The 16,096-nt window shown below is 53.1% G+C and overlaps 2 protein-coding genes across 5 annotated transcripts; one reads left to right on the top strand and one right to left on the bottom strand.

The window, feature by feature from the left end:
* Nucleotides 1-2,902: 2,902 nt before the first annotated feature.
* Nucleotides 2,903-12,510, top strand: PIAS3 (protein inhibitor of activated STAT 3). Of its 3 annotated transcripts, none has more exons than XM_060028583.1 (14): nt 2,903-3,014; nt 5,659-6,076; nt 6,236-6,320; nt 6,557-6,607; nt 6,844-6,934; nt 7,405-7,539; nt 7,762-7,867; nt 8,441-8,514; nt 8,649-8,809; nt 9,796-9,929; nt 10,010-10,178; nt 10,327-10,460; nt 10,716-10,753; nt 11,320-12,510. In XM_060028583.1, exons 2-14 carry the CDS (start codon nt 5,662-5,664, stop codon nt 11,584-11,586), a joined length of 1,860 nt encoding a protein of 619 aa, XP_059884566.1. In that variant the 5' UTR covers nt 2,903-3,014; nt 5,659-5,661; the 3' UTR covers nt 11,587-12,510. The 3 variants fall into 3 exon arrangements, with proteins under 3 accessions (XP_059884566.1, XP_059884557.1, XP_059884575.1); XM_060028574.1 differs by lacking the exon at nt 2,903-3,014 and adding an exon at nt 3,614-3,705; XM_060028592.1 differs by lacking the exon at nt 2,903-3,014 and adding an exon at nt 4,088-4,116.
* On the bottom strand, nt 10,029-15,102 carry NUDT17 (nudix hydrolase 17). 2 transcript variants are annotated; one of them, XM_060028606.1, is made up of 8 exons: nt 14,877-15,102; nt 14,494-14,677; nt 14,225-14,250; nt 13,995-14,087; nt 13,661-13,759; nt 13,296-13,432; nt 12,775-12,927; nt 10,029-10,165 (listed from the first exon to the last, which is right to left on the bottom strand). In XM_060028606.1, exons 1-8 carry the CDS (start codon nt 15,063-15,065, stop codon nt 10,162-10,164), a joined length of 885 nt encoding a protein of 294 aa, XP_059884589.1. In that variant the 5' UTR covers nt 15,066-15,102; the 3' UTR covers nt 10,029-10,161. The 2 variants fall into 2 exon arrangements, with proteins under 2 accessions (XP_059884589.1, XP_059884599.1); XM_060028616.1 differs by having other exon boundaries at nt 14,494-14,638.
* Nucleotides 15,103-16,096: the final 994 nt, after the last annotated feature.

Here is a 16,096-nt window from a genome sequence, read left to right as displayed (position 1 = left end):
TGAGGGTCAGCTTCGGGGTTTATGTGGATGGGCACAAGACTGCTTTAAGGTTGGGAGAATGAAGAGAGGAGGAATTGATGGGGAAAAAGAAGGGTGCAGCTGCCAGAAGAGCATCAAAATGTCCAAGTCATTTCTATTAAGGGGAACAGAACCTCTCTTTTCCTTTCTACCCTTAGAGTTACCAAAGAATAGAAAAGGACTGTTACATTCCTTATTATATATGCAGTGTGGGGTGGGAAGAATGAAGAAACTGCTGAGAGAAGGGTCCAGAGAGGGGGAGATCATTTTGCTAAGTTCAAGTATGAGTCAGGAAACAGCTCTGGTAATGGAAGCCAGGCCCTTGGCTTCCTCTGGAGCTCCTGGAAGCTGATCCCAGGATGGCTGAGCTGTGGGAATGGTCAGTGATGTTAATGATAACACAGAAGTGGAACCTTCTCCAGCCCCTGGTCTTCCTAAACAATCTCCCTCTATACAACCCCATAAACTGTTACCCCAACACCCCCAAGCCCTGAAATTTTCCTTGATTTCATAAATAAATCTTTCTTTCTCAAAGTAACTCTAGTCTTAATGTTCCCCTCTTTCCTCCTGGGCTGTCTCTTCAAGTCGGACTTCAGTAGGGACTTACTACTCCTGCTTCACTTCCCCTTCGTGCTCCAGGCTTCAGATGTGAGTGCATGCGTGAGAGTAGGTGAAGCTCGGTGAGCCATGATGCAGTTCAGACCATGTTTTTGAATGCCCTCGATCTGAAACTTGGTTCTGATTTGCAGGTTCCCCCCTTTGTCTGGTAACATTACTTTATTAAACTGATATTTAAAGGGCCTACTAAGTGCCAGGCACTGGGGATAGAGAGAGCTTGCAGGCAGGATCAGACTCAGGCGCCCTGGTTGCTAGTTTTATGTTATCCTGTAGGGATGCTAGCACTTATAACTGCAATTAACTCTTTTTTTTTTTCCTTGTGAATTTGTTTTTATTGGGATATAGGGGATGGGTTGTGAAATATCTCCATGGGTTATGCCCCATCAGAGAAATGTCCATTCTAATCTCCCTGGAATAGCTTTTGGAACTTTTTCTTGGAGCTTCTGCTCTTGCTATCAGCAGCCTCTTTAGGTCCACTGCTGAGCGGCTCCTCCTTGGAAGAGAATTTCCTCTTTTTCTTGGGGACTCAAATTAACTATTAAAGGAGATTCCTCCTTTATGAAGTCACTAGGAATCAAGGTGAGGTTGATTTTTTTTTCTTTACATTTTTACAGCTTTATTTGGGTGTAACTGACATACAATAAGCTGCATGTAAAGGGTACAGTTTGATAAATTTTGACATATGTATACACCCATAAAACCATCACACCATCAAGATGATGAACATATCCATCACTCCCACAGAGTTCCCCCATCTCTCTCTTTTTTTTTTAATCTTCCCTCTTCTCCTTCCCCTGAAAATTCTAGAAGATACAAACTAGTCCATAGTAACTTTTGATATAGAGGACTTAACAGAACAAAAAAATGAGCTCAGGGGGCTTCCCTGGTGGCACAGTGGTTGAGAGTCCGCCTCCCAATGCAGGGGACGCGGGTTCATGCCCTGGTCCGGGAAGATCCCACCTGCCGTGGAGCGGCTGGGTCCGTGAGCCATGGCCGCTGAGCCTGCGCGCTGCGCGTCCGGAGCCTGTGCTCCTCAACGGGAGAGGCCACAACAGTGAGAGGCCCGCGTACCGCAAAAAAAAAAAAAAAAAAAAAAGAGCTCAGGGCCTGATAAAGATTCAAGTGTTGGAGGGAGCAGTTGGGATTTAGAACCAAATACCGGAGCTTGAGGTTCCACCATTGCTGGCAGCAGAGCAGCAAGGAGAGAACCCGAGTGTCAGGAGAGGGCAGACATCCTCCCTAGGGACAAAATCCACAAAGTAGTTGGGTATGGTCCAGTTCAACAGGTACCTGGGGATGTTGGTATGCTGGCACCTTCAGTCTTACAGCTGTGGGGTCTCATGGGAAGGATTATACTGAAGGTTTAAGCTAAATGAGAGGATTACTCATATAATTTATTAAAGCACTCTTTTTGTATGCCAATTATTGGTTTAACCATCTTGCTGCTGCTAGACTGAGAACTCCTCAGTTCTCACTGAGGAGTCCTCAGTGAGAGGACTTTATGTCCTCACCACCTAACAATCTTTGAACAGCATTCAAATATTTATTGAACAAATGACATTATCACTTAGGTCCCAGCCGACTAAGTATAAAACGCTATGAATTTTTCCAGTACCTAGTTTGGGTAAACTGCTCTCACGTTGGTACTTTCAAGGGACCTGCCTGCGAGTGATTAGCTTAGTTGAGAATGGGGCCTCTGGAAGGTCTACAGCTTTGGAGGAAGGAGAGCAGGCAGTTCAGAGTGGCAGAAGGGTGCCCTTTTGGGGTGAGAAAACCTCCCCTCTGTTCACTTTCAGCTACTTCAAAGCTGTGGGGTCTCTGGTGACAGTGTATTTGAGGTAGGGGGTAGGGGACCACAGGCAAAGTTAGGGTTTAGGTACACTTTGGATTTTAGCAGCCCATGTTTTCTTACCCTTAGGGAGAGAGACTCTAAGTAGGAACCTCTTTATGCGATCAGATTCCAGTTCCACACCATCTTATTTGCACCATTCTTCCACCTCAAGCGCATACGCGACTTTGCAAGGGTCACAGCGGTAGTGAGAATGGGAGATAAAAGAACTTCTCTCCTGATCCACTCACTAGAGGAGTTAATCCCTCCCGGCCAGGCTCTGAGTCCCTGCCCCTCCCGTCTCAGGCTCCGCCCCCTCCCCACTTCTCCCGCGGTCCTGGCGGGCTTACCCAGGAGGGGGGCGGCCCCAGCCCCAGCGCTGGGCCGGGCGGAGCTCCCGCCCAGGCGGAGCTGCGGCTGCAGCGTCCAGCTGCCGGACCGACCTCCAGCCGGGCAGACTGCGGGAGCGGCGCCGGGCCCCCTCCCCCCACGTTTCCAGCCCACCCTCTGAGCCTCCCGAGCCCCCTCCCCGCTCCCTGCAACTGTGCTGGTAAGTCCCACTCTCCGCACCAAACTTTTTTGCTGCCGAGTTTGAGTCCTACCGCCGGACCACGAGATACAATGTAATTGGGGGGGAGGGGGTGAATTGAGAATAGAATGAACGCTTCACGACACCATAGCCTCTCTAAAATGGATCAGATCTCCCCCATTTCCCGAATTAGTAGAACTCTTGAATTTAGATGGTTAAACTTGTAGATAAGGAGCTGAGGGTATTTCCTCCAACTTCGCTACCCCCTCCCCCATTTCTCTGAGATTTAGCCCTTCCCGATACTTTCTCTCCATATTCCAAGTATCTTTGGCTCCCTAAAAGCTCATCCCTTCTCAACCCCGGCGTGGCAAAGCCCCCTCCCCCAGGTGCTTCGGGTCCACCTCCTTTCCCATGCCCCCTGGGACCCCGCGATCCTTCGGGCGGTACACTCCCTCCGGGTCTACCGGTCTGGCACACCGGCCAAAGACGTGCAGGGGCTGGGTTCGGCTGTGGAGGGAGGGGCTGAGGCTGGGTCCAAAACCCGGCGGGCGGGGCCGGGAAGGGGAGGTGTAGGGGGCCGGACTGGGCGGAGCAGGCGGCATTTGCGGCCGGCGCCGGGGTGGAGAGTTGTGCGCCGGTCCCTGGGCCTGAGCTCGGGCTCGGGCTCGGGCGCCTGCGATGTCTCAAGATGGCGGAGCTGGGCGAATTAAAGGTACCGGCCCCCTCCCCCATCCCCATCGGGACTGAGCCCGGCTGTACGCCGAGTCCGGGAAGCGACCGAGACTGGGTGCTGAGGGCTCGGGTGGGGGCCGGAGACGTGGCGGGGACTGGCTGCCGGGGATGGTGAGAAGTGCCTGTGGGCGACGAAGGGGCTGCGGCGGGGCTCCGGGGGCGGGGCCGCGGGGCAGATATAGGGGTGGGGCCGAGGGGAATTGCCGCAGTTGGGGGCCGAGGCGCAGGGGGCGGGGACGCGGGGTAGAAGTCGGATTTGGTAGTAGGGGCAGATGTAGGAGTTGGGCCAGGAGGAAAAGCTGCTGTAGAGGCAAAGGGGGCGAGTCGATCAAGGGCCAGAGATGCGACAGTAGGGGGCAGATGTTGGATGTGACTGGGGGGCAGATTACGGGTAGGCTCCTCGGGGGAAAGGCGCTGAGAGGATAGAGGCTTTGGGGCTGCTATTGGGATCTGAGCCTTGGGAAGTACCAGTAGGCGGCTGAGATCTAGGGGGCGGGGCTGTGCGGGGCTAGATCGAGGGGTGGGGCAGAAGCATCCTGGAGGCTGAGAAGAAGGTCCTGCCTTAGTGAGTCGGTATCTTTGGGCAGAGGAGTGAAACTATGGGATAGAAAGGGAGAAGTTCTTGACAAAGCTAGTGGAGAAATAAAGGCAGGACGGAGGAAATTAGGATGGGGAGAAAGGTAGAGGAGCAAGTTTTTAATCATATTCCTCAAAAGGGGCCCAAAGCCATAATGTCTCCTGTGAGGGGAAGAATTGTGAAGGGCTAGGAAGGCCTGCCCGTGGCAGGGTCTCCTAGAGATTCATAGAAGTGAGTCCTTTAAAGAGAGAGCTTACCACTACCAGAGACTTGAGGATAACCATATCCGAGGACATCTCACAGAACCTTTAGAAACCATGGGGTTCATCCCCCTGTCTCCTGGCTTTATTCTGCCTTTTGAAATGGAGCCATTTTCTTGGGAGGGCCTGAGGTCTAGTTACTGGGTCTAGCTGCCTAGGAGAGCATGCAATTCTGCACCCTGGCTCAGGGGCTGCTCACCTTCTCCTCACCCTCCCAGGGTCTCTGTTTAGAGCTTCCCTCTTCCCTCTTCCACCCCTGTGGAGGAGGGGGAGGATCACTTATTTTCTCTGGGTAGGAGAGAAGCAGGATATTAGTTCCTGGCAGATGGAGTAAATGGGTAAACAGGAAGGATACCTGGATTTCACAATTCGCTGTTAACCTCTCACCCCAAGTTTTGGTCCTGTTTCTCTCCCACAGAAATAGGACTCAGGGGAGGTGGTTATGTAAATGACACTGAGAAAGGATTTGGGGGAGTTATGAGCATTGAACCCTGACCTGAAAACCCTGGCCACAAAAGCTTCAGAGGCTTGGGGAAAATAGCTGAGGTAGATCGAGGTGTTGGGAGGGGTGGGCCGTGGGGCACAATCCTCCAGCCACCTGGCCCCTTTCTTCTCTATGGGGCTGTCTGGCCTGAATCCTCTTCTCCCCCCTCCTTCTCCCTGTCTCCTATCCTCTTCCCAGGAGCTGGGATGGATCTGAGTGTCTGAGAAAGAGCAGGAGAGGAGATAAGCAGCTTACAGGAGGGTCCAGGCTCACCGCAGGGATGGAGGGAAAAGGCTGTAGTGGACTGAGAGGTGTGCTTTGGGGTGGCATGCTGTCTGCACCCTGCCCTCACCTGTTAAACTGCCAGGCACAGGGAGATAGGGCTGCTCAAGCCTGGGGGGCAGTGGTGAGGTGATCTGAGGGTTGCTAAAATGCGACCTAGATGTCCGTTTGGCCAGCTTCGCTGTCTGGCAGTAATCCACTGGCTGCAAAGCACCTTTCTGATTAGTGCTGGAGGGAAAGTGCATTGCCCACCTACTAGCTCAGCCCCAGTGTCTTTGGCAGGACAGCCCTGTGCAAGGTAGGATTCTCACGCTTCTCTGGTCTCCACAGCACATGGTGATGAGTTTCCGGGTGTCTGAGCTCCAGGTGCTCCTCGGCTTCGCTGGCCGGAACAAGAGTGGACGGAAGCACGAGCTCCTGGCCAAGGCCCTGCACCTCCTCAAGTCCAGCTGTGCCCCCAGCGTCCAGATGAAGATCAAAGAGCTTTACCGCCGACGCTTTCCCCGGAAGACCCTGGGGCCCTCCGATCTTTCTCTGCTCTCTCTGCCCCCTGGCACCCCTCCTGTAGGCTCTCCTGGTCCTCTAGCTCCCATCCCCCCAGCCCTCTTGGCCCCTGGCACCCTGCTGGGCCCCAAGCGTGAAGTGGACATGCACCCCCCTCTGCCCCAGCCTGTGCACCCTGATGTCACCATGAAACCATTGCCCTTCTATGAAATCTACGGGGAGCTCATCCGGCCCACCACCCTTGGTATGGCTCTTTGTGATCCCTGGGTCTTCCTGGACTCCATGCCTCTTTCCCAAGCCTTTCTTAGGCTTTAGTCCTGTGGGATCAGCACCCTGGAATAGGGGCAACTTCTGTGGCTGCCTGTGCATGGGCTTGGGAATAACTGCCCCTTTGTGTCCTCAGCATCCACTTCTAGCCAGCGGTTTGAGGAAGCGCACTTCACCTTTGCCCTCACTCCCCAGCAAGTGCAGCAGATTCTCACATCCAGGTACATCTCTTTCAGTCGTCCTGCCTCATCCTTGGGTGGTTACCCTTAGACTCTGCTCTCTGACTTTCTTCTCTTCTGCCCTGCCCTCCTTCCTCTCCATCCTCCTGCACCTGCTTTGTCCCTCATTCTCTTGTATGTCCCTTCTCTATTCTCTGGACATCTAACTTTCTGTGTCTCTTTTCACCCCTGCCCTTCAGGGGCCACATAGTGACATCTCTCCTCCCTCCCTCTTCCAGAGAGGTTCTGCCAGGAGCGAAATGTGATTATACCATACAGGTGCAGCTAAGGTGAGTTGATTCTCCCTCCCCTCAGGGCTCCCACTGAGGGTGGGAATGAAGTAAGGGTATGACGGTTACTATTAGGAGGTTACTATTAGGACATGCTCTGCCATGTCCACCCCAGCCCTAGGATTCTTGTTTGGAAGCTGAAGGCTACAGATATCCATGACTGATTTTCTGAGGTTGCCTGCCTCTCTCTGCAAGAACTGCCTCCCACCCTTTCATCTTCTCTCATCTCTTACCAGGTTCTGTCTCTGTGAGACCAGCTGCCCCCAAGAGGATTACTTCCCCCCCAACCTCTTTGTCAAGGTCAATGGGAAACTGTGCCCCCTGCCGGTAAATGCTCTTCCCTTCTTCTGGCAGTAACCCCTTCCCTGTTTTAGTTCCTAAATGTTACATCTTTTATGAAAGAGACATGCCTGACATAGTAGGTGCTCACTTTACTGACTGAATCAATATAATCTAGAGAGTACCAAGATAGGGCTGAACAAGGGTTCTCTCAGAACCCAGAGGGGGGATATTAGTTCAACTCAAAGGTTCAGGAAAGATTCTCAAGTGATGACCCTAGAGCTGAGGGTTGGAAGAAGTGGGGTATCCCTACTCTTCCTCTTCAAGAACTCAGTGAGCAGGTTTCTATTTATCTGGTCAGTGAGTAAGTTCTCCTTTTTCCCCAGGAATGAACCCTGCTGCCAACCCTAGAGAGTGCCCCAGTTTTTTGTCACTGAATGGGCCCCCATCTCACTCATCTCAGTGAGTGACCTAAGACAAGGTGTCTTAACCAGGCCCTGCCTCCCTCCCTCCCCCAGGGTTACCTTCCCCCTACCAAGAATGGGGCTGAGCCCAAGAGGCCCAGCCGCCCCATCAACATCACACCCCTGGCTCGACTCTCGGCCACTGTTCCCAACACCATCGTGGTCAACTGGTCGTCTGAGTTTGGACGGGTGAGCGTGGCTGAGGCTGGGGGCCTGGAGAAGCCTGCAGGGAGTGAGAGGGAATCATCCAGTGCATTGGGCTGGGGAAACATCTTTCTCTTCGTGGGTCTCTCTGCATTAACTTGCTGTCTCTGGCCCTCATGTGACAAGGTGGGGGGCTGCTGGTGGTGGTGGTGGTGGTAGTGGTGTACGAAGCAGAGGCTGATTGTCTCCCCCCGCACCTCCAAGTAGAATTACTCCTTGTCTGTGTACCTGGTGAGGCAGCTGACTGCAGGAACCCTTCTACAAAAACTCAGAGCAAAGGGCATCCGGAACCCAGACCATTCCCGGGCACTGAGTGAGTAACATCCCGTCCCTCTTCTCTCTGACCAGTATCCAATTCTTCCTGGCCCTCGAGCCTTTACAGTTAAAACTCATACCCCTCTTAGGACAACTTACTTCACCTCTCACGTGAACCCCAACCCGTGCCGTACCCCTGTTACCAATCTTTGTGGTTGAAAAGTGGGGCCACTTCAGGCATTGACACCCTTGCATTCCCAATTATACATCTGCTTTGCACCTCGCAGACCTTAACTCCAGCCCTGTTGGAATTTGGGTTCTCCAGACTAGAAAGTGTCTTTAAGTATCATCAACACTAACCCTCTTGTGCTGCTTCAATTCCCTCTAGGTCATCTCTGCCACAGTGTCACCCAGCTGTATTTAAGCATCTTCAGGGATGGGGAAATCTCTCCCCGCCACCTAGCCTTCGTAATGCAGATCCCAGACCACCCCCATGTGACATCCCATTGGCCCCCAAAGGCGCTCTACCCAGCCGCCTCTCAGCCAGAGCCATCTGCTTCTGGCCTCACCACCTCTCGGGCTTCTCTCCAGCCTTGCTGACCCCATGGCTCTGGCCCCACTCTTGTTTCAGTCAAGGAGAAGCTGACCGCTGACCCGGACAGTGAGGTGGCCACTACAAGTCTCCGGGTGTCACTCATGTGCCCGGTGGGTACAAGGGAGAAGAGAAGGGGGAGGAGTGGTGGGTTAAACCTCTAGACTCAGATGAGGGTTCCTAGGGCTATTAGAGTGAGGCTCTCTGGGACATGGGGACTCTGACCAGAGAACTCGTCTCTCCTCAGCTAGGGAAGATGCGCTTGACTGTCCCTTGTCGGGCCCTCACCTGCGCCCACCTGCAGAGCTTCGATGCTGCCCTTTATCTACAGATGAATGAGAAGAAGCCAACGTGGACATGTCCTGTGTGTGATAAGAAGGCTCCCTATGAATCTCTTATCATTGATGGGTAGGGCTGTTCTGCATTCAGCTTCCTTCTACCTAGGACATCCACTAGGACTGGCCCCTGCCCCCATATATAAATATATATCTGTAACTTACTTCCCCTCCCAACTTTTAACATACCTGTCTCTTTTATATAAATATTACCTATCTATTTATCTATCTCTCCCTCCAACATTGAGGACTTCACTACACACCGTACTAAGTACTTTGCATGCCTTATCTCTTTGAGTCCTATGAGATGCCAGTAACCCTGTGAGATAGGTACGGTCATTACAGGTGAGGAAGCTGAGACCTAGTATCTTGCTCAAAGTTACAGTGTTAGTAAGTGGCAGAGCCAGTGTATCAAACTGTTACATCAAACAATTACCTGACCTCTTACTGAACATAGCAATAAAGTTCTTTTGATCTAGCGACTCCAAACCTGCTTCCAGAGCCTACATTATGGTTCTTGTTCCCAGTGCCTCTTTTTTTTTTTTTTTTTTTTTTGCGGTACGCGGGCCTCTCACTGCTGTGGCCTCTCCTGTTGCGGAGCACAGGCTCTGGAAGCGCAGGCTCAGCGGCCACGGCTCACGGGCCCAGCCACTCCGCGGCATGTGGGATCTTCCCAGACCGGGGCACGAACCCACCCGTGTCCCCTGCATCGGCAGGCGGACTCTCAACCACTGCGCCACCAGGGAAGCCCCCAGTGCCTCTTTTTGAGGTAGCTTATAGAGTTCTATTATTTCTGCTCCTTCTGTTTTGTTCCTAGTACTACATGGAACACGTGCTTAGAATGTATTTATTTTAAAACTCAGCATTTAAAATTTTCAAAGCTCTTTTATGCACCTTACTTTATTTGATTCCAACAACTCAGAGAGGTCAGGAGGGTGGATAACATCCCTAATTTACAGGTGAGGAAACTGAGGTTCAGGAAGGTGAGTCCCAGAACTCCCTGGCTACTGTTGCAGCCATCTCCCAGCCACATGAATTCCTATCTCTCCCCTCCCCTAGTTTATTCATGGAGATTCTTAATTCCTGCTCGGATTGTGATGAGATCCAGTTCATGGAAGATGGATCCTGGTGCCCAATGAAACCCAAGAAGGAGGCATCTGAGGTTTGCCCCCCGCCAGGGTATGGGCTGGATGGTGAGTGACCCCCTGTCCCCCAGTTGAGCTAAGTCTTGTATGGCCTCTTCTCTGAGACACAGTCTTCTTACCAACCACAGGCCTCCAGTATAGCCCAGTCCAAGAGGGCAATCCATCAGAGAATAAGAAGAAGGTTGAAGTTATTGACTTGACAATAGAAAGCTCATCAGACGAGGAGGACCTGCCCCCGACGAAGAAGCACTGTCCTGTCACTTCAGCTGCTATCCCAGCTCTACCTGGAAGCAAAGGGTATGAAGAAATAGGCTGAATCTATAGCAGAAGGGAGAGGAAGAAGTCAGGAACGCTTTCTGATCACTGGGCAAACTCGGGGGCAGAGAGGGGACTTGAGAGGCTGAGCTGGGTGAGGACACCTGTGATTCCTTCTGTCTCCTCACAGAGTCCTGACATCTGGTCACCAGCCATCTTCGGTGCTACGGAGCCCTGCTATGGGCACGCTGGGCGGGGATTTCCTGTCCAGTCTCCCACTACATGAGTACCCACCTGCCTTCCCACTGGGGGCTGATATACAAGGTATGACACTGATCACAAGGTGGGGCCGTGCACTGCCATATCCTCCCCCAAACCAGCTCACAACCCTTGCTCCTTTTCAGCGCTTTTTGGCTGTTTTGCAAAGGGCCACAATCCAAGGAACTTCTTTGATATTGTGTGTGTGTGTGTGTGTGTGCGCGCGTGTGCGGGTGTGTGTGTGTGTGCGCGCGTGTGGGTGTGTGTGTGTGGTGAAGGGGTCAGATAGGAGGTTGATTTTAATTTTTCTTCTCCTACCAGGTTTAGATTTATTTTCTTTCCTTCAGACTGAGAGTCAGGTAAGTGGTCCCTTCTCCATCTCAGATTGCTGAAGCCTCCTTTCTAGGCACTGATGGGCCCCCTTACACTCTCATTTTCCCCGGGGACCTTAATGTGCTTCTCCATGAAGGAAGGAAACTGCGGTACAGGCAGTTTATTTCCCTCCTAGGCCCCACTGGGATTTCTTCGGATTCTCACCCATGTCTTCCTCTGTCCTCTGTTACTTACTGTTCTGTCTCCAGAGTTTTTAGTGTAGTTCTGTGCCTGTCTGCTCACCCCTCCCCACCCCCCCCAAACCCATGTGCACTTGAGCACCATGACTGCCCCAGCCGGACATTCCACACATTTCAGACGCCCACAGGGCCGAGAATCTAGCAAGCTGGTGGGGCTGTCTCCAGGCAGGGAAGAGGGGTGGGGTGTGGGGAAGTAGGGGAAGGAGTCAGAGGGAGGCTCTCCTGCTTCTCAGAGAATACTTTGGGATCCTGAGGGGTTTATTTATCCCATATGATATTTCTGAGATGAGTGACTGGGAGGCGGTTTGTAAAGTCAGGATAAAATCTTAAACCATGCTCTTGATTCCTCCCAGCACTATGGTCCATCCGTCATCACCTCGCTAGACGAACAGGATGCCCTGGGCCACTTCTTCCAGTACCGAGGAACCCCTTCCCACTTCCTGGGCCCGCTAGGCCCCACGTTGGGGAGCTCTCACCGCAGCACCACTCCGGCACCCCCTCCTGGCCGTGTCAGTAGCATTGTGGCCCCTGGGGGAAACTTAAGGGAGGGGCATGGAGGACCCCTGCCCTCAGGTCCCTCTTTGACTGGCTGTCGGTCAGACATCATTTCCCTGGACTGAGTCCCCTGGATCATGGAGCCTTCACCGCCTCGCAACACTGAGCAAGTATGCTGTGGAGTCTGGAACCCTGGCCCCTCTGACCCATCAGAAGGGCTTTGGTCAAGGCCAGAAAGATCTTCATGGACACCTGTTTTTGGCCTTATCTCTGCCTGACAAGGCTAGCACCCAAAGGGTTAATATTTAACCTCTTTTAAAGGACATTTGGGGTCTGTTTTTGGAAATGTTCTTTGATGTCCAGCCCATTCCTTTGGGTCTGTTAACCTAGGCAGTGGGAGGCAAATGGGATGGGATGTGAGTTGGGGAAAGGGCTGAATCCTCAGCCTTGACTGTCTAAAGCCTCGTGGGGAAGGGGCCCTTCTCGTGTCCCCCAGATGCCCTCTCTTCCCATTCCCCAAAGCCGGCTGTGTTCCTTCCCCATATCCATTGTCTCTTCACGTCCATTCCGTTCTCTTTGGCCAAACAGACAGCTGGAGTAACTGAGATAGGCAGACACATGGACAGAGAACTCTATTTTGGGTTGCATATTTTTTGTGTGTAAACAAGAAAAACCAAAATACTCCAAAGATGACTTTCCCTGCCTCCTGCTTCCCAGTGTGACTGAGGAGGAGATAAGGCCTTAGCTCTGATCCCCAGGGGTTTGGGAGAAGGGCCTGGCCAATCGCCTGGGTCTCTCTATTTATATATTTAAGTAAGTTCACAATGATGCTTATGCTGACCAGCCTGGAGCCTGAGCTTCTAAAGGCCCATGGCCCTGTGGTTAGGTCTGGCTCATTCTGCACCTTTCCTGGGAGGTGGGAGCACCCTTGTGCTCTCTCCAGTCTCCCTTTTCAGGCTCCTCTAGGGCCTAGGATCTATGTTGTAATTTTACTTTCTATTCCCACAGTTGTAGCAAAGTTCTTACCCATAATAAAGGTTGTGGATGTTCTGTGAGTGTCACGGAGGTGGGCTGGGGAGGGGATTAAGCACTTTGCTTTCCAGATCCCTGGTTTGTGGGGGGTGGGATGGGCCACGTTCTGTTCTTCCCTTGCAGGCCCTGGGTCCGAGTGAGCTCCACTTCCACATGGTAGGGGTGTCACACTGAGGATTTCCAAGGGCAGTTCTTTCTTCCTTTCTTTCCCCCACACCCATAAAAACACTAGACCATTCAGCCCAACACTGTGGAGTCCTTAAGTCCTTCCTCATCCTTACCTGCCCAGATGCTGTAGCCAGAGCCTGAGGGCAAACTTGGTCCCAGTGCTGACCCTCTCTTTGCTATCTGCCGTGGCTGGGGTCGTCCGCAGCAGTGTGGACGTGGGCAAGACCAGAGGTCGAGCTCCTCCATTCTCTTCTAGTTCCACCGCACTGCAGAATGACAGCTCCTGTCTGGGCTGTGCCTTGTGGCTTAGCCCACTTCCGTATCCATAAGGTCATCTGATCCTCCCAACCACCACAGGAGAGGGGTGGGTGGGTGTTAACCTCATTTTACAGAAAGAAGAGTTAAATGACTTGCCCCCATGAGAGAGTGGGACTGAAACCCAGGTCTTCAGTGCTAGCCAGTTGGACAGGAACCCTTGGAGTATCATGGGCAATATCTTTGATCTCATGTGCTCTCTTCATTATCAGTTGACCCACTCCCTCCCTAAATCTCCCCCACAGCACAAAATTTCCTCTGAACTTCTCAGTGTGTATGTGTTGGTGTGTTGGAGGGTTAGGGAGAAGCTCCTACTTACAGGACAGAAGGCGGTAGGTCCCGGGGAAGATGTCTGGGTGTCTCTGTCCCATCCTCTGTGGCAGCCACCGCAGCTGCTACATCTGGTCCCAGCCACATAAGGGCGCTCACCTCTCTTGGGTTTGGTTGGATCCGGGCCTGGAGCCAGACATGTTGATCCCTTAGTCATGGCCTCTCTCAGAAGACCTGTTCTGGATCACAGCCCACCCACAGGTGGAGTGGAGAGACTTGGGGCAGGGACAAGGGGACAGGCTACTGGATTTCTTGGTTATCTCTGACCTTCCCTCTCCCCCTCCTTAGTCATAGTCGGAACCAGTCTGTTTGGTTGTCCTAAGCCGCATTTTCTTCCTCTACTGCCAGCCCTACCTGTAGCTGCTGCTGTGACTCCTGGGAAATGACAAGTAGATAGAGAATGATGTGATGGTATTTGGGGAGACCCCAGCTCAGCCTAGGAGGGTAGGCAGACTAAGAGAGAAGAAAACAAAAATGAGAACTTCCTGTCCCTTTTTGGGGCTTTGTAAATGCAGCTGAGGAAGTGGAGAGTAGAAGTGGTGGAGAAGGGACATGGGTAAGGGTCGTGGGCTTGGGAACTCCAGACCACCCACACTCCATCGGGTCCCATGTGGTCAAGGCAAGTGTGGCTGTTCTCTGGGCTTTGGTGGGTTAGAAGCTGTTAAGGGCTCCCAGGTCCCTGTCTCACCTCCCATAACCCCAGAGGGACCCCAGAGAACTGGCCCTGGGGCAGCTGTAGTCCACTCTCCTCCCAAAGCTCTCGAAGTCCTCCGTCCAGCAGCTGGGAGTGAGGGGGCAAGAGGTCAGAGAGGCCACCGCCTGACTCCTCCAAGTCCTGTGTTTGCCCTTCCCTCAGCCCACACCCAAGGTGGTCCCTCCTTCAGGGCGGGGTGCAGGTTGGGTCAGTGGATTGGCTACCTCTTCATCAGGCTCCACGTGCCCACCTGCAACAACAGTGGGACCAGCAGGTGAATGGTGGTGTTCCTGGTCAGGGACACTCACTCACTGTTTACACCGCCCCCTCCTCCAGTGGGCACAGATGCAGTTGTAGCCCCTTGTGATTATGGGACCTGTTGATACCACATTTCTGGGCCTACTTCTCTGTCATTCTGAGACTGGGAATAGCACTGTTGGGTAAAGGGCAGATTTCTTTCCTGGACTTAGGGCCTTGCCCTCAGACCGCTCACCTGGGGGTACCCAGAGGTTGGGGGAAACGTTGAGAGTTTGTGTCCTTCGGGTCAGCAAGACAGTCTGATCGCTGGACTGCAGAACGACCGCCACAGCCAGATCCACACCTCGATTCGTGGGCAGCTCGGCCCCAGGAGCCCTGGGCTGCTGATCCAGGGCCGAAAAAGGGCAGAAAGGGGGTCGCTGGGGGGAGGGAGCCGCTGGGGTTAATCTCTCAGAAGCGAGGCGTGGCTTTCAAAAACTGGGCGACACCCCGATGGGGAAAGAGGCCACGGCAGGCGACTGGCCCCTAGGCCTCTCGCCTCCAGCCCCCACCCGATCCCAGTCCCTACCTTCGGCCCTTCACCCCCCGCCCCCGCCCCGTGCGCCCCCGTCTCCGGACCTGGAGCGGAAGCCTGGCGGAGGCGCCTGGGAACGGCCTGTCCGAGAGGACGAGTTCTCCCCGCTTGAGGCCGCAGTACGTGGGCCACGGCCCGAGCCCCGGCCCAGCGCCCAGGAGGCCACACACGCTCTGCGCGAAGCTCACCGACTCCGGCCGTCCGGACAGGAGAAGCACCCTCGCCGCCGCCATAACGCGGCTCTGGGGTCTCTGCGGCCCACTCTGCGCCCTCTAGTGGCCCAGCGGGCTTCCCCTCGGAGCCTTCCGCCGGGTGGGAAGGAAGCCCGGCTTCCGGGACTTCCCCTGGGAAATTTAGGCAAGACACTTGGGGATGAACCACGGGTGTGATAGGTAAATGACAAAGGGGAACACCTCTAAATCCTCAGCTCCTCTTTTCCTCCCATCTTCAGTTTAGGAAAATGATCCCCAGACGGAATGATTTCTGGATTCACATGTCATCTCCCACCAGCCATGGGCGGAACGATAAGCACCCCTCCATGGCACTCTGCACACCTATCTGGTATAGCAGGTAACACCTCCAATTAGTGAATTACATCTGTCTCTTAGCCAGACACCCAAGAAACATTTTTGACACCTTCCCTTTTTTTTTTTTCTCGTTTAATTTATTTATGGTTGTGTGGGGTCTTAGTTGCATCATGTGGGATGTTTTGTTGCCGCCTGTGGGCTTCTCTATAGTTGTGACATGCAGGCTTCTCTATAGTTGTGGCATGCAGGCTCCAGAGCGCCAGGGGCCTAGTTGCCCCAGCATGTGGGATCTTAGTTCCCCAACCAGGGATGGAGCCGGGAGTCCCCTGCATCGGAAGGCGGATTCTTAACAACTGAACACCAGGGAAGTCCCACCTTCCCTTTCTTTTCACTCAAATGGCAACCAAGTGCAGCAGATTCTACTTCCTTAAACTTTCTCAAATCGATGTCTTAATCTCCAGCCACCATTGCCCAGTTCAAGCCTTCCTCATATTCTGCCTGAGATACTATTACAAGTCTTTAAATAGTCCTGCCTCCACCAATTCATTCTCTACAGTGCGGCCAGAGTGATCTTTCTAAAATACAGATCTGCTCACTTTGCTTCCCACTGCTCTCAGGATAAGATAAGCTACTTAACACAGCATCCTTGCTACACACCCACCAGTCCTTGCCCCTGCCTGTCAATTCTGGCAGGACATATGCCCTGTTTTTCAGTCACATGTTATTCCCTGTTCCCC

The sequence above is a fragment of the Delphinus delphis genome, chromosome 1 (genome assembly GCF_949987515.2).
Source record: "Delphinus delphis chromosome 1, mDelDel1.2, whole genome shotgun sequence".
Taxonomy (NCBI): Eukaryota; Metazoa; Chordata; class Mammalia; order Artiodactyla; family Delphinidae; genus Delphinus; species Delphinus delphis.
The sequence above is the reverse complement of the archived record's forward strand: the minus strand, read 5'-3'. Positions and strand labels throughout refer to the sequence as shown.